The 24,973-nt window shown below is 58.5% G+C and overlaps 1 protein-coding gene across 1 annotated transcript; it reads right to left on the bottom strand.

Moving 5' to 3' along the window:
• Positions 1–1,286: 1,286 nt before the first annotated feature.
• Positions 1,287–23,030, bottom strand: NUDT4 (nudix hydrolase 4). The gene is made up of 5 exons (XM_068142828.1): positions 22,577–23,030; positions 8,508–8,618; positions 3,651–3,695; positions 2,931–3,015; positions 1,287–1,862 (listed from the first exon to the last, which is right to left on the bottom strand). Exons 1-5 carry the CDS (start codon positions 22,673–22,675, stop codon positions 1,660–1,662), a joined length of 543 nt encoding a protein of 180 aa, XP_067998929.1. The 5' UTR covers positions 22,676–23,030; the 3' UTR covers positions 1,287–1,659.
• Positions 23,031–24,973: the final 1,943 nt, after the last annotated feature.

The raw sequence follows: 24,973 nt of genomic DNA, 5'->3' as shown, positions 1-24,973 counted from the left end.
TTCCACCCCAACCCCTTCCATGACTCTCCAAGGTGCAAGCTGTGCCTCATGGATTCCAGCTGAGCTCAGCTCCAGAGGCCAAGCTTCCAGGGGCAGAATGAAAGTGAAGCATTGAAAAAGAAAGGGACAAGCCACTAAGGAAATGAAAGCCTCTGTAGCACCCAGCTGGGACAGAGCCACTGCAAACTGCCTTAGAGGTACCCTAAACCCAGGGCTCTCAGCACTGCTCTCAGTGGGACAGAGGAGAAGGATTCCTCACCTAGGGCAAATACCAACCCAGCTGCCCCCAAGCCTAAGAGCTGCCCCTGGCAGAGCTCCTGCTGGCCAGGACACCTCAGCAGGTGCTTGTACTAGACAGCTCTGTCACCTCCTGCAGCTCCTGCTAGGGTGAGCCTTGCTTCCCTCCAGCCCTTTGCACACCACAGCAGCCTGCAGGCACACTCCACACAGGAAGCTTCTCCCTGGAGAGGAGAAGGTTTTGCAACCAAACACTGGGAGAAGAGGATAAAAACAACCCCCCTGGGGAAGGGGAGACCTCCAGTGCTTTTCATGGAGGTCTGACAGCTCACCAGCTGGGATGAGACAAAGTCATGGTGGAAGGTTGGGGAGCTGCAAGACAAAGTTGTTCTTGCTCCAGTGATAGCTGAGAAGAGGAGGCTGAGGGAGACCTCATTGCTCTCCACAACTCCCTGAAAGGAGGCTGCAGTGAGGTGGGGGCTGGGCTCTGCTCCCTAGCAGCAGGTGATAGAAGGAGAGGCAAGGGGCTCAGTTGTGCCAGGGGAGGGTCAGGTTGGAGATGAGGAGAAATGTCTTGGCTGCAGGAGTGGTCAGGGACTGGCAGAGGCTGCCCAGGGAGGTGGTGGAGTCCCCAGCCCTGGGGGTGCTCCAGAACCCTGTGGCCATGGCACCTGGGGCCAGGGTTTGGTGTCCATGGTGGGGTTGGGTTGGTGGTTGGCCTGGGTGATCCTAGAGGGCTCTTCCAAGCCAAGCAATCCCAGGATTCTAAGACAGGAAGATTGCATAGGACAAGGCAACCTTTTGGGTAAGTGAGGCCAGCAGTGCTCAGTGTGGGAAGCTGGGCTGGGCTGCAGGGGCTTGGCTGCTTTAGTGCAGCCACACTTCTGCATCTCTGCCTGCAAGCACAGCTCCACGGCCCCAAAGCCTGCAGCTGTGGGTCCCAAAGCAAAGGGCAGGCTAGGAGCAGCTCTTCAAGCTCCTTTGCTAAGCAAGGACTCCTGTGGCACTACTGCCTAGAGCTGCCAAGCCTTCAATGAGCTGAACACCACTGAGATGCAGACTTTATTGTAGCAGACAGGGAAGTTTGGAGACCCAAAGGTTCCCTTTAGGTAAAAAAGGGGAAAAAAAGGGGGAAAAAAGCCCTCTTAAGGCTTCTTAAAAATAATAACACTACTGCTCCTCCTCCTAATCCATCTATGGCTTTGGTTTGCTGCAAGGAGATTTACAGTGGTACAAAGGAAGAGAACAAACCCAGGTGGAAAGCAGCCGGACACTGGGAGGCACGGGCAGGCCTCAGGTGGAGCTGAGTGGGGCAGGTGCCCAGGTGTGAGCACAGGTGCCCAGGTGTGGGCACAGGTGCCCAGGTGTGGGCACAGGTGCCTCCCCTCCTGCTGGCAGCAACACAGAGGGAAATCCAAGCCTTTATCTCACAGTGGAGGGCAGCCCCGAGGTCTGTGCAGCAGTGACGTACAAGGAGTTGCTGTCTGGGAGGGGGGGCACCACAGAGTTCCCATTGGTGGGGGAACAGCTCAGTTTCAGTTTTTCCAGGTACTCTGCATGAACAGGCTTGTGGCACTGCAGGACCTTGATTGCATCTTCCACCTTGAACCATTCTCTTTTCCTTCCTGAAGGAGGCCAACCCACAAAGGAAAACAGAGTTAGAGCTCTCTAACGGCACCAGCTGCTCTCCCATCGCCGCCTCCTCCTCTCTGTTACCTGAGAAGCTCAACAGATGGAGTGAAAAGGCCTTGAAAGACATGATGGGCATAAAGGGGTCCCTGCCCCTGGCAGGAGGTGGGAACTAGATCATCTTTGAGGTCCCTTCCAGCTCAAACCACCCCAGGAGTGTCTGAGAGTCAGCCAAGCTCGCTGAAAAGCAGCTCAGAAGCAGAGAGCTCTCCTGAAGCAGCTCCTGTGAGTGCTGCTGTGCTCCAGAAGTCACATCCAGGCCTTGCAGCAAAGGCCATGAGGATTGTTCCTGCAGTGACTGAACCCTGCACGGGCCTGGCTGCCAGAAAAGCCCCTGCTGAACGCCCAGGGGGGCTGGGTCTGCTCTAGGGACCAAACCAGAGCCCAGCCAAGGAAAAGAAACCCCAGTCACGGGGTCTGTGTTGATAGGTTGGACTCGATGATCCTCGAGGTCCTTTCCAACCTAAGTGATACTGTGATACTGTAATCAATTAGCACACCCCCAACAGACACATTCAACTGAAAACCCCCAACCCACCCAAGCAGGTGAAGAGGAGGAAATTCTAGGGGAGGGCAAACAGCCAAAATGAGAGAGAGAGAGCAATGAAAATGAATGGCCTCCAAGTTAAATGGGGAAGGAAAAACCCCCAGCAAATAAAGAGTGAAAGGGAAATCCCCAGCAGTGAAGGAGGGAAAGCAATGAAAGGGAAAAACTACAGGGGACAAAGGGCCAGGAAACCCCACAGCAAATGAGGGACCCCAGCAGCTGGGGCAAACCAAGGGGGGCTCACACAAGTGATGCTGAGAGAATGAAGTGAGCTGCTAGCCCAAGAGCCCAGCTGGCAGGGGGCAGTGGGGGGCAGTGGGGGGCAGTGGGGGGCAGTGGGGGGCAGTGGGGGGCAGTGGGGGGCAGTGGGGGGCAGTGGGGGGCAGTGGGGGGCAGTGGGGGGCAGTGGGGGGCAGTGGGGGGCAGTGGGGGGGCAGTGGGGGGCAGCAGGCCTCACCTATGCTGAGGGAGTCCTCCCAGTCCTCCAGGATCTCTGTCACCGTGAGCACGTAGACGTAGGTCCTGTGCTTCCGGTCCTGGTTCTGCTTGAGGAGGAGGAGGAGGAGGAGAGAGCTTTCAGGTGGCACCAAGCCCATGGAGGGGCTCAGCACCACCAGGGGAAGGCACAGGAGTCACCCCTGGAGGAACCCTGCCGGCAAAGCCTGCCTTGGGCTGTCCCCAGACCGACAGCTGCGCCCCGGGGACGGCACTGAAGTGCTGTGTGGACGCCACAGCTGCTGGGGGCCTGAGCTGAAGCCTCCCAGGCACAGCTCAAGCAAACGGCAAGGGAGGACCAGAGGATGTTCCTGGTCATCCACTGGCAGTTAGCAGCTGCCCAGCAGTGCTGCCCAGGGCTCAGCTTTTGCCTGTATCACAGAATGGGCTGGGAGGGACCTTAAAGAGCCTGCAGTTCTTTGAGGCTTCACTTCCCCCACACCCACTTTGAGATGTGTTCATCTCATCTTCCCAGGACAATGCCAAGGCCTCTGACATCCTCCTGCTCAAATCTGCACACAGGAAGTAAACCAGAGGACATCACCTCTCTAATGCAGCATTGGGGGGGGAAATCCCAGGCAGGTTAACACTTCAGGACTGAGGTTTGCTGTTGACCAACTCTCACAAGAGCAACCAAAAAATAACCCCCAAGAGGCTTTCAAAGTTAAAAGCAAGAGCTCACCTCAAAGATCCCAAGCAGTCTGCCTAGCTTGCCCTTCACTCCAGCCTACAAAGCAAGCAGGAAAGAGAGTTACCCTCTGGCTTCTGGGTGTCACAGCCCCAGCATCAGCCCTGGACTCCTCTTGGCAGGGGCAGGCAGGAGCTCGAAGGCAGGGCTGGGCTGAGCTTTAAGGCAAGGTTTGGCTGCCCAGAGAGGGTGGGGGGTGTTGAGGGGGTGTTGAAGGGGTTTTGGGTGGGTTTAGGGGGATCAGGGTGGGATTTAGGAAGGTCTGAGGTGATCTGGGGCTGCTTGGGGCAGGGCTTAGCTGGGATTCAGGTGCTTTGGAAAGGCTTTGGCAGCATTCAGATGCTGTTAGAGATCTCCCAAAATGTGGGGGCAGGGCTTCATGATTTTATGTTGCCCCCCACCCCCTCACAGCATTGCTGCCCACTTGATGCTGCCCTGAGGGGGTGCAGCAGCCAGCTGGAAGGGTTGGACTGGAAGACCTTTGGAGGGCCCTTCCCAGCCCAGGCACTCCATGCTCTCTCTGGCCTGGAGGCCCTTCAGTGCTGGCAGCTGTGGGCAGTGCAGAGCCTGAGCTGTCAGCCAGCCTTGCTTTGTGCTCCCTGCAGATGGAGCAAGAGCCATGCTGCAGCTGCAGGCTGCCAGCCCAGCAGGGCACAACGTTAGAGCCTGAATGGTCTGAGAGCTCTTTGTACCTGGGGGAGCTGTGGCATGGAGCTTTGCTGGCCTCACTCCCCAAGGCACACTGCAAGCCTCTCCCTGCCCTTTCTTGCTCTTGTACAGCCCAGAGCTTTCAGAAGCTCTGCCTGCTGCCACCTCTGCCCAGCTGAGGCCTTGGATTTGCTCTTTAGAGGCTCCAGCCCTGGTTTGCAGCACCCCAGCACTTCTAAACAGTGACTGCTCCCTGGAGCTGATTCCTCTCTTTCCTCTGAGAGGTCCTGGACAGTACCATTGCCCTTTTCACACCTGCAGCACAGGGACCCTCAGGAGCAGCCTCTTCCTTCTCAGCCTCCCCACTCACACAGCTCTGGGAGCCATTGGGTGTTTTCTGGTGGGCATTTCAATACACTACAACCAAACCAAGAGCTCAGCTGCTGGTGAGGTGGAAGAGGAACAGGGAGTAGGGAGAAGCTCCTTCTGTTTAAGGGGATGCACAGCTGTAGTGCTGTGTCCAATTCTGGGCCCCCCAGTTCAAGAAGGGCCTCAGGGAACTGCTTGAGAGAGTCCATCCCAGGGCACAGAGCTGCTGCAGGCAGTGGAACATCTCCTGTGAGCACAGCTGAGGGAGCTGGGAGCAGAGGAGCCTGAGGGCTGCCCTCAGTGCTGGGGATGAAGATGTGCAGGGCTGGAGCCAGGCTCTGCTCAGGGCTGGCCAAGCACAGCACAAGGGGCACTGGGGGCAAGCTGGAGCAGAGGAGGTGCCAGGGGAAGAGGAGGGAAACCTTTGTCCCTGTGAGGGTGCTGAGCCCTGGAGCAGGCTACCCAGAGAGGTTGTGGAGTCTCCTCTGGAGCCTTTCCAGCCCCTCCTGGCTGTGCTCTGTGTGCCCTGCCCTGGGTGCTGCTGCTCCCTTCCAACCCCTCCCAGTCTGTGCTGCTGTGGCACCCTCACCTTGCCAGCCCTTGTTGGTTGGGTCACTTCTCTCTGAGCACCACAAGTGCAAACAACTCATTCCCATTTCTCAGGCTAGCCAATTAAAGGCCAGCTTCCAAATTAACTAACCAGAGTAGCTCCTCATTTAGATGAGGCTCAAGACCTTCCTGGGATTGCTTTAGGCTGCACTTCCATTGTGCTGCTCTACAGTCAGGTGTGCAGAAGCTTACTGTACCTCAGGAGCATGGCATAAGGTTGGCTCAATTACTCTGAGCTGGCAGCTCAGGTTAAATGAACTCCACATTCAATGCTTAGTAAAACCCCAAATCACTGATTTGAGCTGAGCTGAGGGGTGCAAAGTGAATCAACCTGAAGCTGTGCACCCAGGCAGGCTGTGGAACAACTGCAGTGCACACAGAGGAACTACCCACAGCTGGGCTTGGCTGCTAGAGAAGGGTGGTGGGAATGAGAGGTATTTAGCACAGAGTGGCTCAGGCTGGAAGGGAGCTCAGAGCTCAGCTCCTCCAACCTCCCTCCATGCCCAGGGACACCTCTCAGCTACACTCAGCTGCTCAGGGCCTCATCCAGCCTGGCCCTCAACACCCCCAGGCAGGAGGCAGCCACAGCCTCCCTGGGCAGCCTGGGCCAGAGGCTCAGCAGCCTCCTGCTGAACAACTTCTGCCTCAGCTCCACTCTGACCCTGCTCTGCCTCAGCTCCAAACCATTCCCCCTGGGCCTGGCTCCAGACCCCCTCAGCAAAAGTCTCTCTGCAGCCTTCCTGCAGGATCCCTTCAGGTGCTGGCAGCAGCTCTGAGGTGCCCCTGGAGTCTTGAGGGCAAGAACAAAACTGAGCTCTGCCAGGGCTGTTCCACATCCTAGCAGCAGCTGCTCCTAGTTTCCCCTCTCTGATTTTCACTGCTTCCCCCTCCCCTTGCTGAGCTGAAAGCACAGCCAGAGGGGAACAGACCATTCCCAAGTCTCTAACCCTTGCTGTGTGCATGCAGCAGCAGTTCAGTGTCTGGGCAGGGAGCCCTGCCTGTTCTGTTCCATCAGCAGAGATACCTGCACTAAGTTTTGATGTGAGCTGTCTCACCAGCCATGCTCTGTGCCCATTCCTGAGCTATCTCCATCTCACCTTCTGCTGCATTCATGGCCCACACACAGCACCTCCACAGAAGTGTGCAAGCAGAGCTCCAGCAGAGCCAGGCCTTGAAGTGTTCCTCAGGGCAGAGCCACTTGTGACAGAGAGCCAGCTCCCAGCTCCCAGTGCTGTGGCAGCTGTGTGTGTGCAGCCCTGCAGGAGCAGCCTCCCCTAGCTGGTCAAAGCTCCCCAGCAGCAGCTTTGAGGACACTAACTGCAGGCAGGTCACTTCCAGGACCATCCTTCCTTCACCACCAGACACAGAGCTCCAGCTCAGCCAGCTCCAGTTTGAGCTGGGGATGAGGCTTTCCTACCCCCCACCCCGGGCTGTGCTGTAGCTCAGATGGGTGATGAAAGCTGCCAGTGCTCAGCTGAGCTGAGCTTTGTGCACTCCACCCATCACCCTGGGACAGGGCTCTCCCCACAGGTGCTATTGCTTCCTAGGAGCTGAAATCTCTGCTGAGTCACTCCTAGAACCCTTCATCTTTGCTGCTTTCCAATGGACTGCCCTGTGGCTGCCTCCTTGGCTGAGTGTCTGCTCAGCTTGCAGTGGGCTGGCCCAGCAAAGCTGGACTGAGCCTGGGGTGAGGCTTGCTCATGCTGGAGCCTTGGTGCATGAGGGCTGCTAAGAGCCCTCCACACTCAGCCAGTCTGTAGCCCAGGGGAGAGGGGAGGAAGGGCACTGCAGCTCAGCTGACAGAGTCTCATTCTGACAGCAAACAGCAGGCAGCATTTGGTGTGGGCTGCCTCCACCTCGAGTTCCCAAAGCCACAGGGCCAGCCTTAGGGGTCAGCAAGCTGAACTAGAGGAGAGCACAGCCCCTTACACATCACTGCACACTCTCATGAGCAACAGCAGGAGTGTGGTTTGTGTCCAACAGGGCTGGGAAAACTAACTGAGACTCCCCCAGAGTGCTGCAGTCCCCTCCCGTGGCAGGGTGCATCCAGCCCCTGCAGAGCTCTCTGCCAGCCCCTGCAGGAACAGAAAGGACCCAGAGGAGACACAGAGACAATGAAGGATTGATCTTCATGCCTTAGTCTCTGCCAGCTCAACACAGAGTGGCTTCTGCCCCTGGTCTCCAAGCCTTGGCTGTCAGCTACTCAAGCAGCAGTTGCCTTCTTTCACAGCTTGCCTGGGCAGTGACAAATACCAAGTTCCAAGTCAGGCTTTGGCATCTCAGCTGAAGTGCCCCAGCAGAGGGGAAGCTGCATTAATCCATCCAGACCTGAAGCTCTCCTCTGCCTAGGGGCACAGACAGACACTTCTGCCTGGGGTGATTCCTTTGCAGCCCCACAGCCTTAGCTGTGCTCCCCAAGGCCTTGCAGCTCTTGGGCCCTCAGCTGCCCAGGTAGCTCAGCTCCAATCCCTCACCCCTGGAGTCTCCTCAGAGGTCTCTCTCTCAGGCAGCCCCAACCTGCCTGCTCAGCTGCCTTTCAGCCCTGGGAGAGCTGCAAGAGCAACCTGTAGTGCACCACCACAGACATGGCACACTGCTGGTGTGTCAGCTGGCAGCAGCCACAGCTCCCAGTGTTTACAGAGGCAGACAGAGGGTGGGCTGTGACATGCAGGCAGGCTGGGGGAGCAGCTCAGGAGTTCACCTCCCCACACTAGAGCCCAGTTCCACCACACAGAGCTGCTGCAGCTCTGGGCACTGCACAAGCCTGGGAGCCAGACCCCCACAGGGACTGGGAAGACACCACCAGCTGGGACTGGGCTCCTCTAGAAGTCCATCTGCTAGCAGAACCATTTCCCCCCAGACTGCAGCTGATTGCAGCTCCAGTTAAGTGCTGCAACAGGCCCCAGAAATGCTTTGGGTCTCTTCCCAGCAAGCCAAATAAAGTTCCCCCTTTCCCAGTTGTGGAAAGCTTGGAAGCCAGTTCTAGATGTTGAACAATCCTCTCTCTAATAAAAACATCTTCCCTCCTTTGACCTTTATGCACTCCTGGCTGCTCAAACGTGCTGCTCCAGGCTAGCACAAGCACACAGCAGCCACAGCTTTGGCAGAGAGGCCTGCAAAGCCCCAGCATTCCTTTTGGCCTCCTGGAGAGAGGAGCAAGAATTCCCTCTTCCTTCTTGACCCCACCTGAGACAGCAGCAAGCTGCCCTGTTGTGTCTTCCTTACCTCTTCATACACCTCTCTGACAGCTGCTCCTCCTGGCTCCTCCTCTGGTTCCATGCCTCCACCTGGCACAATCCACTGGTCTGGGTACCGGCTGCTGCTCACCAACAGCACCTAGGAGGAAGTGCAAATGCCTTGAGCAGAGCTCCCAAGTCAGGGTCCTGGCTGCTTGATCTGCCAGCCAGGAGGATCAGAGCCCTCAGCAGTCAAACCTAGTGGGCAGCCAGCAGCTGTAAGGACAAACAGTGGAGTTGTGAGCATCCAGCCTCTGATGTGCAGCAAACCCCTGCTGGCAGTGAGGAGCCAGGCAGAGGGGATCCTGCCCCTGGGCTCTGCTCAGACTCCACTTCCAATCCTCCAGCCTTGGGGCCCCAGCAGGAGAAGGACACAGAGCTGCTGGAGAGAGCCCAGAGGAGGCCACAGAGATGCTCCAAGGGCTGGAGCAGCTCTGCCCTGAGCACAGGCTGAGGGAGCTGGGGCTGTGCAGCCTGCAGAGGAGAAGGCTCCAGGGGCACCTCAGAGCTGCTGCCAGCACCTGAAGGGATCCTGCAGGAAGGCTGCAGAGAGACTTTTGCTGAGGGGGTCTGGAGCCAGGCCCAGGGGGAATGGTTTGGAGCTGAGGCAGAGCAGGGTCAGAGTGGAGCTGAGGCAGAAGTTGTTCAGCAGGAGGCTGCTGAGCCTCTGGCCCAGGCTGCCCAGGGAGGCTGTGGCTGCCTCCTGCCTGGGGGTGTTGAGGGCCAGGCTGGATGAGGCCCTGAGCAGCTGAGCCTGGCTGAGAGGTGTCCCTGGGCATGGAGGGGAGGCTGGAGGAGACCTGAGCCATGCTATGATACAGATACCAAAGGATGAAAGCTGAGGCACTGCCATCACAGCCAAGCCAGAAGGATGCTTCCAGGATGCAGCTTCTGGCTGGGACATGGGAAGAGACTGCAAGGCCTTCTGGCCATGGCTGTGCCTTGCAGCCTCAGACAAGCTCCTTCACAGTGCCTGAGGTGTGGTGCTGGCACAGCAGGCTTGCAACCCTGCATCACTACAGCCTTAGGGAGAGTACTTCCCTGGCCATTGTCCAGTTTGGTTTCTTCTCTAAGAGCAAAACCTGCCCCCCATGGAACTGGAAAGGAGCTCTCCATTCACTCACCTTTCCCCCCCCCAAGACACTTCAGTTCCACTGAACCTGCCTGGGAGCAGCCAGAGCTGAGACTGCAGCCATGCTCCAGCCACTCTGCCCCAGGTGTGGGTGACTGGCAGCAGAATCACAGGGTGGGTAGAGCTGGAAGGGACCTGGAGAGCATCCAGTCCAACCCCCCTGCCAAGGCTGCTTCACCCAGAGGTCACACAGGAACCCAGGGGGGGTTTGAACGTCCCCAGAGCAGGAGGCTCCACAACCTCCCTGGGCAGCCTGCTCCAGGCTCAGCAGCCTCACACCAGAGAAGTTTCTCCTCCTGGTGAGGTGGAACCTCCTGGCTTCCAGCTTGTCCCTGTTGGTCCTTGTCCTGTCCCTGGGCACCACCACCCAGAGCCTGGCCCCTTCCTGCCCCCCACCCCTCAGGCATTGCTAGCCATTGCTCAGGTCCCCTCTCAGCCTTCCCTCCCCCAGGCTGTACAGCCCCAGGGCTCTCAGCCTTCCCTCCCCCAGGCTGTACAGCCCCAGGGCTCTCAGCCTTTCTTCACAGCAGAGTTGTTCCAATCCCTTCATCACTCTCAGAGCTCTCCATTGGACTCTGCTCAGATCCCTGTCCCTCTTGAACTGGGACACAAGATTGCAGGTGTGCTCTCAGCAGGGCAGAGCAGAGGGGGAGGAGAACCTCCCCAGACCCCCTGGCCACACTTCTGTTGATGCCCCCCGGCCTGATCTGCATCACTACAGCCCCCACGGTGTCAGCAGCCCTGGCAGAGCAGCTGTAGAGCCCCCCAGGCCTGGGGGCTGCCAGCCACAGACCTTGCCCCTTCCCTGCTGCTGAGCCCAGCCCTCACTGCAGCCCTCTGGCAGCCAGCAGCTGTGCTGAACAAAAGGATGGGTCCAGGCCAGTGAATCAGCCCCAGCTTGCTGGGATGGTTTCCCTCAGCACTCATTGTTTGGTTTAGGCTAAACATCAAGCTCTTAATCACTGCTGGGGGATAAACCAGGCTGTGGCTCTGGCAGGGATTCCAGGCCCCTTCTATCAATAGCTGATGCTTCCATAGATGGGAGCTGCCTGCCTCTCCCCTGATCAATAGTGTGGTGGGCTGGGCTCCTGCCTCTGGGAGCTTTAAATCACCCTTTCTAAACCCAGAGACAGACACAGCAAACACCAAATGCCCATGGAAATAACACAGCAGCTCTGCTGGAGAGGCTTCACAGCTGCACACAGAACAAGCTCTGCACTCTGACAGCCTGGCAAGGTCACTCTGGCACCTCCCCAGCTCTCCACTCCCCCTGGGACAACAGCAGCTCTCAAGCAGCTTTCCCTCTGTGCTCTACTGCAGAAATCACACAACAGAGCTGCTTGGAAGAGGCCTCACAGATCACTCAGGCCAGCCCTCACCCCAGCACTGGAGGGTCAACACTAAACCCTCTCCCTGAGCAGCAGGCCCACAGGCTGCTGGAACACCCCCAGGGATGTGGTGACTCCATCACCACCTCTGGGGCCTCCCCTGGGCTCTCTCCAGCAGCTCTCTGTCCTCCTCCTGGAGCTGGAGGCAGGGCTGGAGGGGAGGTCTGAGCAGAGCACAGCCCAGGGGCAGAATGCCCTCTCCTGCCCACACTGCTCTGCATCATAACCTCATCAGGCTCAGAAGGAAACAACCAAAGCAGCTGTGCCAAAAGTACTTCCTACTTCCAGGGAGGCTGGGGAGAGCCTGGCACAGGCTGCCCAGGGAGGCTGGGGAGAGCCTGGCACAGGCTGCCCAGGGAGGCTGGGGAGAGCCTGGCACAGGCTGCCCAGGGAGGCTGGGGAGAGCCTGGCACAGGCTGCCCAGGGAGGCTGTGGCTGCCCCCTCCCTGGAGCTGTTCAGGGCCAGGCTGGATGAGGCCCTGAGCAGCCTGGGCTGGTGGAGCTGTCCCTGCCCATGGCAGAGGGTTGGAGCTGGATGAGCTTTCAGGTCCCTTCCAACCCAACCCCTGCTGTGAGTCCAAGCAGTCTGTCTCCCATCTCTCCACAGAGCAGAATGAGGACTCCTGAGCTCCATCAGCTGCTGGCTGGTGCCCACTGCCCTTCCCATGGCTCTCAGAGCCCTGCTGCTGCTGTTTCTTCCTCAGGAGGTTTCCAGCACAGGATCATAGAATGGTCTGGACTGGAAGAGACCTCCAAAGGCCACCTAGTCCAAGCCCCCCAAGAGAAGCCCAGCAGCACCTGAGTGCCATTAGTCTGACCCCAGAGGCTAACCTGGAAGCTGTGGTATTCCATGTTCCTCCCCAGTGAGGGAGGCAAGCTGAAAGCTTCAGGGGAGTGGAAAAAACATTCTTCCACCGAGTCCTCCCAGCCAAGTTTTTACCTTGCTGCTGTGTCCAGGAATAGCAATGACCTTTGAGTGCAGCAAGGGAGAGGAGCTGCCAGGCAGCCTGCCTGCAGTGAGCACCTATGGCTATGCCCAGCAGAGGAATGGGGAGCCAACCCCCAGAGGCAGCTGGCACCACTGGGCTTCCTCACCCCGAGTGCTAACCTGCAGAGAGAGCAGGGAGCACTGCTGGAGAAGGCAGCCCAAGCTGGGGCCTGCTTGGTGATCTCAGGTCAAAGAGAGGTTTGTGAGGCAGCCAGCAGCTGTTATACCCAGAGGAAAACACAGCCCACAGCCAAAAAGGCTTCCCTTCTCTTTCCAGATCTCATACAAAGCTCTCAAAGAGGGAGAACATTAGCTGAGTTGGTGTAGAACAGCCTTTGCTTTCTCTCCTCCTTAACTGCAGGGCACTAGGGGGAAGGAAAAGGGGCAAGGAAACAGGAAGGGGGGAAAAAAAGCTCACCCAGTCCAACCAGCAACCCAACCCCCCCATGGCCCCAGGTGCCATGGCCACAGGCTGCTGGGACACCCCCAGCACCTCCCTGGGCAGCCTCTGCCAGCGCCTGCCCAAGGGAACAGCAGGGCAGAGCAGCTCCTGCACAGCCTGGATGGTGCCTGCAGGATTCCCTGCATGAATCCAGGCAGAAAGCCTCCAGCTGGAGATCCCATGGCAACCTGCCACTGCAGTTAGAGTTCTCCTTCATCTAAGACTTTCTGCTATTTTTAGGGTCACTGCCTCACTTCAGCAGCTCTGAAAGCTTGGCTCTTCCCCTGGAGGCTGCTGGGGGATCCTTGTCCTGCACACCACTGCCTGCTTGGACTGCCCAGAGCTGAAAGGGGCAGCAGAGCTTTAGACCTTGCAGCAGCAGTGCCCCACAGCTGGCACTGAATCACAGCATGGCAGGGGTGGGAAGGGGCCCAGAGATCACCCAGTGCAAATCCCCTGCCAGAGCAGCAGCACCCAGGGCAGGGCACACAGCAACACAGCCAGAAGGGGCTTCAAAGCCTCCAGAGCAGACTCCACAGCCTCTCTGGGCAGCCTGCCCCAGGCTCCAGCAGCCTCACACCAAAGCAGTTTCTCCCCCTGCTGAGGTGGAGCCTCCTGGGTTGCAGTTTGTCTTCAGTGCCTCTTACCCTGTCCCAGAACACCACTGCCAAGAGCCTGGCCCCTTCCTGACACCAACCCCCCAGGTACTGGTAGCCATTGCTCAGATCCCCTCTCAGCCTTCTCTTCCCCAGGGCTCTCAGCCCTTCCTCACCACCCAGATGCTGCAGGCCCTTCAGCATCCTCCTAGGCTCTGCTGGACTCTCCCCAGCAGTTCCCTGTCCCTCCTGACCTGGGCAGCCCAGAACTGGACACAGCCCTCCAGCTGTGGCCTCATTCACAGCCTTTGGCCTTCCTGAGGCTACTCAGCAGAGAGCCTGCTCACAGCCCACATTCTTTCTGCAGTTGTTTGATAGATTCACAGCATGGTTTGGGGTGGAAGGGACCCTCAAGATGCTCCATTTCCAACCCCTTGCCTTGGGACACCTTCCACTGGAGTGTTTTCCACCCTGCTCACACTCAGCACTGCCCCAGGCACAGCCACACAGGGGTGAGCCCCACACACACTGGAGCAGGAAGGCACCACTGCCAGTCCCACACCAGCCCAAGAGCTCCTAGCAAAGCATTTTAGGGACAGCAGACTGAAAAGCAGCCCCCAGCTATGGCAGATGTCTAAAAGCTTTAGTCTGAAGGCACAGGAGCTGGCCCAGCAGCACAGCACCAGCGCAACCCTTAGCAGCAGAGAGTCCAGAGGCTCACTCACTGCAGCACAGCCTCCCAGGGCAGGCCAGGAAGCCAGGCTCTGCCTGCTACACCCTCCCCAGCTGCAGCAGAGATCACGTTTCAAAGCAGCAGCACAATGCTTGGCCATCAAGCAGTGCAGCTTCAGCAACATTCTGAAGAGGAAGGGTAACAAAATACACGCAGACACTTTCTAAGGCTCCCCAACCCGAGCTGCAGAGGAGCTCTGGCTGGAGAGCCTCTGATGTGCAGGCTGTGTGCTAACAGGCAGAGAGCCAGCAGCCTCTTTCAGCCTGCTTAGGACAAGAGGAGATGCAGAAAGGCTGAGAAGTGTCCACAAAAGGGGCAGGGGAAGCTCTGCCGTGTGGGGAAGGCTGGGTTTGCTCAGCCTGGAGAAGAGGAGGCCTGTCCAAGCTGCCAGTATGGCAAATGTCTTCCTGAAACATCATCTAAACAGGCACTGACCATCAGAGGGCTGGCAGCCCAGCTGGGATTGCTCAGCCCTGACAAGAGAAGGCTTAGGGAGACCTCATCACCAGGGAGCAGCACCTCAAGGGTGGCTCCCAGGAGGATGGAGACTCCCTTTGTACAAGGAGTCCCACGGAGAAGACAAGAGCTGATGGGGACAAGTTACTGCCGGGGAGCTTCCCAGGGGGCTCCAGAAGGAAATGTTCCCCCTGGGCACAGCCAGGCACTGGAATCCTCTCCCAAAGGCAGCGCTGGAGTCCTCTCCCTGGGGCAGTTGGGAGGCTCAGCTTGGCAGGGTGCTGGGCCAGCTCCTTGCAGCTCCACTCTCAGCTGGAAGGGTTGGAGCAGAGGCTCCTTGGGGTCCCTTCCCACCTGGCATGCTGGGCTCTACCTTGCAATGCTTACTCAATCCCTTTCCTCTCACATGCAGTTCCTGCTTGGCCAAGGTGTTTCTGTGGTGCTGCAGCAGCTCAGTACCTTCCCCTGGCTATTTAAAGCCCTTGGTTTTGTTCTGGAGGGGGCAGTGCTGATGGCAGGAACAGGCAGCACTGTCCTGCTGTGCCATGGCAGCACCACACGTTTCCTCAGGTCAACAGGCACCCAGGGCACCTGCAGCACCAGGCTGCAGCCCAAGCTTGGGGGATCACAGCTGACAGCTCCTGTGGGTGCAGATCTTGCACCCAGGAGGTGCCTGGCTGCAAAAGCCCTGCAAACAAACAAGAATCCCCCAGAAGTGTCCCCAGCAGTTCTCTTTCTCACACTGAGTCAGCTCCCCCATCTCTGCAGCACATCTGCAGGATCAGAACGGTCAGGGCTGGAAGGGAGCTCAAGGCTCAGCCAGCTCCAACCCCCTGCCATGGGCAGGGACACCTCACACCACAGCAGGTTGCTCACAGCCACCTCCAGCCTGGCTGCAAACACCTCCAGGCAGGAGGCTTCCACCACCTCCCTGGGCAACCTGTGCCAGGCTCTCACCACCCTCAGGGGGAACAACTTCTTCCTCACATCCAACCTCAATCTCCCCACTTCTAGTTGTGCTCCATCCCCCCCAGCCCTCTCCCTCCCTGACACTCTCCAAAGTCCCTCCCCAGCTTTCTTGTATCCCCCTGCAGATCCTGGGAGGCCACAGTTAGGTCTCCTTGGAGCCTTCTCCTCTGTGATTTCACACTTGGCAGTGCAGACCAAGGGAGGAATCCTGAGGTAGCAGGGAGGAGCTGAAACTCCTACTGCTGCCCCTCTCACTTCCAGCCTGAAGCCATGGCCTGATCCTGAGCAGGACAGCTGAGCTCACTGCTGAGCCAGCAGCATCTGCTGGGGGACTCAGGGATGAGCTTCCAGGCCCTTGACAGAGCCAAGCTCCAGCTCTTGGGGAGCTGCTCAGCTGCAGGTAGAGACAGAACTGGGGCTTGTCAATAACCTTGTCACATCTTAGCCTTTTTTGTGGTATTTGAGATACTTGGGGAAAAAACCCAACCCCCCCAGCTTGGAACACAAACTCTGCCTTTGAAGGCTGCTGTTTATAGAGCTGCTTCCACTGAAGTGCTTGAGCACCACGGCAGAAAGCAACCTCATTAAAAACAAAGCTTTTGAAGCATTCCACAAAGAAGGCTGAGGAAAACAAAGCCCACAGCAGCTGAAGCACCACCTGAAGCCCCCACAGCAAACCCAGGGTGGGCAGAGGCAGCCTGGAGCAGCAGTGGTGTGGGCAGCAGGAGCAGGGCAGGGATGGGGCCCCTGGACTGGGCACTGCTGAGGCTGCACCTTCAATCCTGGGCTCAGTGTTGGGCCCCTTGCTGCAGGAAGAACATTGAGGAACCAGAGCAGGGCCAGAGAAGGGCAACCAAGCTGGGGAAGGGTCTGGGGAACAGGGCTGGGGAGGAGCAGCTGAGGGAGGAGCTGGGGGTGTTCAGTGTGAAGAGGCTGAGGGAGAGCTCATTGCTCTCTCGAGAGGAGGCTGCAGTGAGCTGGGGCTTGGGCTCTGCTCCCCACTCTCAGGTGATGGGAGAGGAACTGGCCTGAGATTGTGCCAGGGGAGGGTGAGGTTAGAGATGAGGAAAAAATTACTGACTGCAAGAGTGGTGAGGGATTGGCAGAGGCTGCTGCTTCTCCTTCAAGAAAATCCTTGCTGATATGAAGCAAGCCCTGCACAGAGCACTGCCACTGCTAGCAGTGACTGAACACTGCCCACCACAGCAAGGGAGCTCACACAGGGGGGTCTTCAATGCTGACATTCTGCAGCCCAAGAATTAACTTCTCTAAACCATGGATTCACAGCAGGGGTTGGGTTGGAAGGGACCTCAAAGCTCAGCCAGTTCCAACCCCCTGCCATGGGCAGGGACAGCTTCTGCTAGCCCTGGCTGCTCCAAGCCCCAGCTCACCTGGCCTTAGGGACTTCCAGGGACAGAATCTGACCAAAGAAGGTGCTGAAAACGACAAGCTCCTAGGACTGGAGCTCAAAATGAAGAGACAGCAATCGTCCTGCAAGTGTAGAACAAACAAAACCAACCCCAAGAAGAACAAAGCCCCCAGCTCCCAAACTCTCCGTTCCCCTCGGGAGTGTGACAATGAAGTGCTCCTCACTGCTGCCTCAGCAGGTCACAACCCCCTGCCCAGCTGCCCTCATTGCTTGGACAAGGCTGGGGCAACAAAAATGGCACACTTTCACCCTGAAATGCTTCAGCCTTCCTCTGTTTTGTCATGCCACGAGTTCTTTGAGCTCTGCCACCAGCAAGTGCTGGCTGAACACTGCAGCAGGGCCTTCAGTGCTAGATTCAATTACAGCAAGCAGGGCTACAGATGCCAAAACAATTAGAATGCACTCAAGTTTTAGATCCAAGGCACTTAAAAATAGCTCCTCCTTTGTTTCTGGAGAGAAGAGGGGAGCTGAGAGAAGAAAAATTCACTTAGCTTTGGAAATGGGTTTGGGTAGCCAAATCATTAGGAAAATAATAGTAATTATTATCATTAATGATGAATGTTTATTGCCAGTTGTTGCTGCTGCTGCTTTCAAAGCCTGCCTTAGCTCTCTGCTTTGAGAGGAGAGGATTCCACCCAGAGCTTGGGCTGGGAATGACCTCTAGGATCACTGAGCCCAACCCTCAATCTTTCATGGCCATGGTGGTCTTAGGCTGATGGTTGGACTCAACCTCAAGAGGTCTTTTCCAAGCCAATCAATTCTGTGACTCACATCCAGCATCTTTTGTTGTAGCTGTGCCTGCACTCACTGCTTCCATTTCCAGTCCTTAAGCTCCCATCCAGCCATCATCCCTCTTCAGCCCCAAGGACAGCACTGAGACCCCCAAACCAGGCAACACTTTACACTGAAAGATCCCCCAACACTCAAACCCAAACCCCCCCCAAATTCCAAAGGTATTGGGCTTCCTCCAGGATAAATATATATCTATAGCTCATGCAAGATATATATAGAGAGCATATCATACAGGATCACAGCAGGAAGGCTGCAGAATCCAAACCAAAATGGGCTGTGGAGCACTCACTGGTTTATAAATAGAGGCACTGGAGGATCAAGAAAGAAACAGAAAGGAAGGGAGAGCAGCCCAGCAGAAAAGGGCTTGGGGGTGCTGGAGGATGAGGAGCTGGGCAGCAGCCAGCAATGGGCACTGGCAGCCCAGAAGCCTTTGGGCTGCCCTTGGCCTTCTGGGCTGCCAGTGCCCATTGCCAGAGCTGGAGAGAGGGGATCCTGCCCCTCTGCTCTGGGGAGACCTCACCTGCCCTGCTGTGTCCAGCTATGGGACCCCCAACACAAGAGGGACAGGGACCTGATGGAGAGGGTCCAGAGGAGGCCACAAGGATGATCAGAGGGCTGGAGAACCTCTCCTACAAAGACAGGCTGAGAGCTGGGGCTGTTCAGCCTGGAGAAGAGAAGGCTCCAGGGAGAGCTTAGAGCTGCATTTCAGTACCTGAAGGCTGGGGAGGGACTGTGGGGATAGGACGAGGGGCAGTGGTTTGAAACTGGAGTAGAGGAGATTCAGGTTGGACAGCAGGAGGAAGCTCTGCACAGTGAGGGTGGTGAGACAGTGCAACAGGCTGCCCAGGGAGGTGGCTGAGGCTCCATCCCCAGAGATGTTCAAGATCAGACTCGCTGTGGCCCCAGGCAGCCTGCTCTAGCTGGAGATGTCCCTGCTGAGTGCAGGGGGGTTGGACAAGAGGACCTGGGAGGGTCCCTCCTAATGTGAGCTTTTGCACAGTGCATCTGGACAGCCATCAGCCAGCTCACAGCAGATGCTTGCAGCTGCAGCTCTCCAGACAGAGCAGAAGCCTCTGACAGGCTGCAAGGCTGCAGGCAAGCCCTGCCTGCAGGCTGTGACACCCAGCAGAGCTGACTCAACAGTTCAGCTGTTGGTAGGTCGAATTGGACAGGGGGCTGGAGCTGGAGAGTAGTTCAGCAATTGTATTTCAAACTGTCTGCTGGGATCAGGGAATTGTGCTGGCTGGAAGAGACCTTTGAGATCACTGACTCCAGAGTGCCTGCCCTGAACTTTGCCCCAGCAGCAGTTGAGTCCATCTGTGTGTGAAATGGAGAAGCAGACAGAAAATGAGTGGAAATACAACAAGGCTTGATCCAAACCCATCCTCTGTCAGCACAGCTGATGTGCTGCTTCACTCTCCACAGAGCTCAGCTCACAGAATGCCAGGCTGGAAGGGACCCCAAGGATCAGCTGGTCCAACCTTTTCACCTCTGTGACACGGGGCTGCAACCAGGCTGCAAAGGTATCATGAGAAGAGCAATGCAGCCACAGCAAGCAGATTCTGGCAGCTCATGCTGAGCAGTGGGGATGTTAAATGGTTTAGTGACTGGCCTGGGATTCATGGTGAGGAGCACAAAAAGCTGCCACTGTTACTCTCAGTTCCCAAATTAAGAGAGAGCATCACAGAAGTGTTTGGGCTGGAAGAGCCCTCTGAGCTCACCCACTCCAACCAGCAACCCAACCCCCCCATGGCCACCAAACCATGGCCCCAAGTGCCATGGCCACAGGGCTCTGGAGCACCTCCAGGGCTGGGGACTCCACCACCTCCCTGGGCAGCCTGTGCCAGTCCCTGACCACTCCTGCACCAAAGACATTTTTCCTCCTCTCCAACCTGACCCTCCCCTGGCACAATTTCAGGCCATTGCCTCTCCTTCTATCACTTAGCACTAGGGAGCAGAGCCCAAGCCCCACCTGGCTCCAGCCTCCTCTCAGGGAGCTGCAGAGAGCAGTGAGGTCTCCCTCAGCCTCCTCCACACTGCACACCCCCAGCTCCCTCAGCTGCCCCTCCCCAGCCCTGTTCCCCAGACCCTTCCCCAGCTTTGCTGCCCTTCTCTGGACACCTCAATGTCCCTCTTGGAGTGAAGGACCCAAAACTGATCCCACTCTTAGAGGTGTGGCCTCAGCAGAGCCCAGCACAGGGCACACAGCACGACACCAACAGGGGAGCTCCTGCCTCAGCTGGTGGAGGAGGATGGCACAGGGTGAAGAACAAGTCGTCAACCTGATGTGCAGGACACTGAGGATTCCTGGCACAAGCTGGAAGTTCCTAAGGTGGGAACAGCCTAAGAACCTTACACACCACCACCAAATCAGAAGACAACTGGGCTCCAGGGTTGCAGCCATAAAGGCAGGTCCTATCACACTGCCCATACAGATAAGGACAGCTCCTATCACAACCTGGTTTCTTCCTGAGAAGCAGCAGTGACCTTTTGCACAGCAGAGTGAGGTTCCAGCCAAAGCAACCACACCTGTCAAACTGAAGGAGGCAGAAGGGATACCAGGATGAGCAGGAAAAGAGCAAACTGTTTAACCTGTGCCCCAAACCTGACTCATTTTTAACCCAACCATTTCGCTCCCAAGTGTGTCTGCTTCACAGAGTGGCCTGGGCTGGAAGGCACCTCCACAGCTCACCCAGCCCAACCCCTCTGCAGTCAGCAGGGACACTCTCAACCAGATCAGGTTGCCCTGAGCCCTGTTGAGCCTCACCTTGAATATCTCCAGGGACAGAGCCCCAACCCAGCCTGCTGCCAGCCTCTTCCACAGAGCCATGAAGTGCTCCACTGCAACAAGTGTCAGCATCCCCCCTTCTCACACAGCCCAGCAGAGCTGCTACTGTCACCTCAGCCTCAGAAAGTGGCAGCCACGGGTTGGAGAGGACCTTTGGAGGCCCCTTCCAACCCAGACCCTTCTGTGATTGATTTGGATGCAAGGCTGAAAGAGAGTGTAAGGAGTTGCAGCAGGGAATGAAGGAGGAACGGGAGTTTCTGATACAGGTGAGCCCTACCCTGGATTTCCAACTACAGCTGGTGCAAGACAGCCTGACAGAGGCTCAGATGTTTGAACTCTGAGAAGGTTTGGGCTGGAGCAGCATCCTAAACTACATCTCAAAGACACATAAAGGGGAGAGAATGCTGGAGCAGCAGAGGAACCCCAGGCAGCAGCAAGCATCACAGCATGGGACCTCTGGAGAGCAACCACTCCAACCTCCTGCCAGAGCAGGGCCACCCTGGGCAGGTCACACAGGGACACAGCCAGGTGGGTCTTGAAAGCAGCTCTCTGGGCAGCCTGCTCCAGGGCTCCAGCACCCTCTTAGCAAGGAACTGTCTTCTCACATTGAGGTAGAAGCTCCTGGGTTCCAGTTTGTGTCCATTGCCCCTTGTTCTACCACTGGACACCACCAAAACGAGCCTGGCCCCTGCTCCTTGCCCCCCCAGATATTTGTAACCATTGCTCAGATCCCCTCTCAGCCTTCTACTTTCCAGGCTGAACAGCCCCAGGGCTCTCAGCCTTTCCTCCTCACACAGCTGTTGCAGTCCCTTCAGCATCCTCACAGCCTCTGTGGGACTCTCTCCAGTAGTACTCCAGCTGAGGCAAGAACTGGTGAGACTCCTGCTGGGCACCTTTCTCCTTCACAGTATGACCACAAGATCATCAGTGTGACCCACAGGCTGTGTTTACAGCAGGCAAGGAATGGCACATCCAAGACCATCACACAAAACATTCACCTAAACTCAAGGTCTGTATTTCGACATCAGGCCTCTCCCTGCTGTGTTATCCCAGCATGCCAGGTGGGAAGGGACCCCAAGGAGCCTCTGCTCCAACCTTGCCAGGTGATGGTGGAGCTGAAAGGAGCTGGCCCAGCACCCTGCCAAGCTGAGCCTCCCAACTGCCCCAGGGAGAGGACTCCACCACTGCCCTTGGGAGAGGATTCCAGTGCCTGACTGTGCCCAGGGGGAACATTTCCTTCTGGAGCCCCCTGGGAATCTCCCCAGCAGTAACTTGTCCCCATCACCTCTTGTCTTCTCCGTGGGACTCCTTGTACAAAGGGAGTCTCCATCCTCCTGGGAGCCACCCTTGAGGTGCTGGTCCATGGTGATGAGGTCTCCCTAAGCCTTCTCTTGTCAGGGCTGAGCAATCCCAGCTGGGCTGCCAGCCCTCTGATGGTCAGTGCCTGTTTAGATGATGTTTCAGGAAGACATTTGCCATACTGGCAGCTTGGACAGGCTGCCAGCTTCCTCCAGCAGACACACGGAGGAGGAAAACAATCCCCAGCCTTAACCTCTGCAGTTGATGGAAGACACAAATGGAGACCTGAGGCCGCGCAAGGGGTATGCGTCCAGCCCGAGCGAGCCTTTACGGGCGTTGTGCAATGGAACCACCGGCAGAGTCCCCAGATAGCGGCCAGGGCAATTGACCTTGGCCGGGAGCACAGGACAACTTCCATGTCCCCTCCCGCTGCAACATAAAACCCCAGCCCCAGGCTCCCCGCAGCCAGACCGGCAACACGCCCCCCTCCCGCCCCCGAGCTCCTCACCAGGCGCCGTTAATCACCGTTTCGCTTTGTTTTCAGCGAGCCCCCCCCCGGTTTATCTCTCTCCGCGCTGCGGTGCTGCCCTTCCACCGCGCCCCGGGACGGCAGCGCCTCGCACCGGCCCTGCCCCGGATGCGCCATTACGCGCCCGCCGGGGCTCCGCGCCGCACCGGCACACAAAGGGCACCTCGGCACGCCCCGCCGGCAGCCCCGGGGGCCGCAGCCCCGCTCCGGCCCCGGCCCCGCTCCCGCTGGCCCCGCGCGCCCCCGCGCGCACAAAGGAGGGCGCCGCCGCCGCGCACGTGGGCGCCGCCGCCCCGCGCCGCCCCAAGATGGTGGGCGAGAGGCACGGCTCGGCTCGGCTCGGCACAGCCCGGCACGGAGGCAGGGCTCCCGGCTCGGCCCCGCGCACCCCGCGGCCGGACAGACAGACAAAGGCAGCCGCCAGCGGCGGGCGCGGGGGGTGACAGGGGACCGGGAGCTGCCTCCCTCCCTCCCTGCCGCCCCGTGCCCGGCGTCCCCGCGCGCACCGCAGGCTCACCTCATCCTCCCGCTCGCTGCGGAAGCACAGGCACGCCGCCCGCTTCTTATAGCCCTCCCGGTCGTACGTCCGCGTCTGGTTCGGCTTAAATTTCATCATAGAGGCGGTGACACGCCGGCTGCCCCCGGCCGCCGCTGCCGCCACGGCTCCGCGCTCCGAGCGCCGCCGCGCCCCCCGCCCAGGGACGCCGGTGCGGGGCCTTCCCCCGCCCCGCTCCGCGAGAGTGGAGCAGGAGGAAGATCGATCCCGGCCGCCCGGCTGCTGTCACAGCAGCACAGCGCCGCTGCCGCCGCCCCGGCGGCCAAGCCGCGCCATGGAGGCTCTCCCGTCGCCCCGCTGGGCTGGGCTGGGCTCGGCCCGGCGCACCGCTGAGCCGCCGGCCCCGAGCGCCGCGGCGGCCGCCCCTGCGCCCACTATTTAACCGTAACGCACATTCCTGCGCCCCAGCGCGCCGCGCCGCTCCGCGCAGGCGCCGCGGGCACGGGGGGGCGGGGCAAGGCGGCGGGCGGGGCGCGGCGGTGGGCGGGGCCGCCGGGGTAAAGGGCCGGTCACGGCCCGCCGCAGCCTCTGCTTAGTCACCCGCGGGGTCCCGCCGCGCCGGAGGGGGCTGCGCGGAAGGCGCTGGGATGGGGCAGGGAGGGGCTGCCGGCTCCACCTTGTTCTCTTCGCAGTGCTGTGGGCTGACAAGAGCCGGCCCGGGGCTGCGGCAGCGCTGCCGCCTCGGTGCTCGCCGCCGCCGTCCCGCTGGCTAAGGCGAGGATGCGGCAGGGCTGTTCCCCAGGGCTGTTCCCCAGGGCTGTTCCCCAGGGCTGTTCCCCAGGGCTGTTCCCCAGGGCTGTTCCCCAGGGCTGTTCCCCAGGGCTGTTCCCCAGGGCTGTTCCCCAGGGCTGTTCCCCAGGGCTGTTCCCCAGGGCTGTTCCCCAGGGCTGTTCCCCAGGGCTGTTCCCCAGGGCTGTTCCCCAGGGCTGTTCCCCAGGCCTAGCGCGACCCGCTGGCCCCCCGGGGCGGGAGGGAGGCGGCTGGCTGCCAGAGGAGCCTGCCCGCGGGCGGGCCCCCGGCGCCCCTAGGGCTGCTGCGGGCGCCGTGCCAGCCGCCCTGGGCCGGTTGCCCGGCGCAGCTCCGGGCGCGGGAGCGCTGCGGTGCCTGCTGGCAGCCTCCGTGGCACAGAGCCCGGCCTAGGTGTGCGAGGTAGGGAGGCTCTGCCTGCTGCGGGGCTCGCTGGATGGAGGATGCTGGCGGCTCGAGTGCTGTAGTGAGAGCGTAGCTTTGCTCAGGTGGATTAAACCAGCTCGGGAGAAGTTGTCTTTACCAGACACTGGTGTGTGTGGGCCGGGGAAGCAGGCAGCCCAGGAATATCTCCTGGCGTGGGGCCCCAACCACCTCCCTGAGCAACCTGTTCCAGTGTTCCACCACCCTCGTGGTGCAGAGCTTGCTCCTAACGCCCCATCCAAACCTGCTCTTTAATGCCAAACCGTTGTCCATCACTGCAGGTCTTTACAAACAGTCTCTCTCCATCCTTGTAGCTTCCTTCAGGTGCTGGGAGGTTGTTACTAGCTCTACCTGCAGCCTTCTCCAGACTGAGCAACCCCAACTCCTTCAACCTATTCTTATAGCAGAGGTGTTCCAACTCCCTACTGATTTTCGTGGTCCTGCTCTGGACCTGCTGCATCAGGTCCGTGTCCTGCCTGCCTTGCTCCCCCTGAACTGCTGTAGCCATCAAAGCAGTGGCCCCCCCGTGCGTGAACCTTGCTTAGCTGGCAGAGGGCAGGTGGGCTGTGGGCGTGCACTTGGAGGACTGCCCCATCCAGTTCTTGAACTGCTGGGTAATCTTTCCTCTGTCTGGAGTCATCAGTAGGCTCCTCTGTGCTTTCAGAGCTGACCCATGTGCTTTCAGCTTCTGGTGCTGGCTCCAGAGCACCTCTTTACTTTACCTTTTTTCATTGTAAGATTGTGTTGTTGTTGTTTTTAAGCACTCTGTTGGCCTATAACCAGCCAGGCTTTTTAGCTGTGTCCTTTTTGTGTGTGTGTGGCATGCATGCATTTCTCTGCTCCAAGGAGGTGTGCTTGGCATCCCTGGTTGCTCTGCTGCTTGGTGAAGTTTGGGCCCTCTGCTCTTCAGAGCATGAGCCAAGAGCCATGGGTTGGTGCAATACCACACCTGGAAACCATAGGAGCTGGAGGGTGGAAAGCACAGCTGTGCTGAATGGTGGTGTTGGAGCTTTAAGTTGTACATTCAGACACCCAAAGGTGAAGCAGCTCCCAGTGTAACTTGCTTTTACACGTTGCTTGCTTGCATAACTAAGTCTTTCTTAAGAGCACCCCTGCCCCTTTCACCACTTAGGACATGGGTTGGTGGTGGTTGGGCTTGGTGATCTTGGAGGTCTTTTCCAACCAGAG

Source organism: Melanerpes formicivorus, unplaced genomic scaffold, assembly GCF_026170545.1.
Source record: "Melanerpes formicivorus ecotype bairdi unplaced genomic scaffold, bMelFor1.0.p_v2 SCAF_8, whole genome shotgun sequence".
NCBI lineage: Eukaryota > Metazoa > Chordata > Aves > Piciformes > Picidae > Melanerpes > Melanerpes formicivorus.
This window is presented reverse-complemented; position numbering and strand designations above follow the sequence as displayed.

Coding starts and splice junctions, on each gene's coding strand:
- NUDT4 (XM_068142828.1), bottom strand. CDS start 22,675: ATGATGAAATTTAAGCCGAACCAGACGCGGACGTACGACCGGGAGGGC. Junction 8,619..22,576: donor GCAGCGAGCGGGAGGATGAG/GTGAGCCTGCGG, acceptor ACTTCCTCCTAG/GTGCTGTTGGTGAGCAGCAG. Junction 3,696..8,507: donor TCAGAGAGGTGTATGAAGAG/GTAAGGAAGACA, acceptor CTTGCTTTGTAG/GCTGGAGTGAAGGGCAAGCT.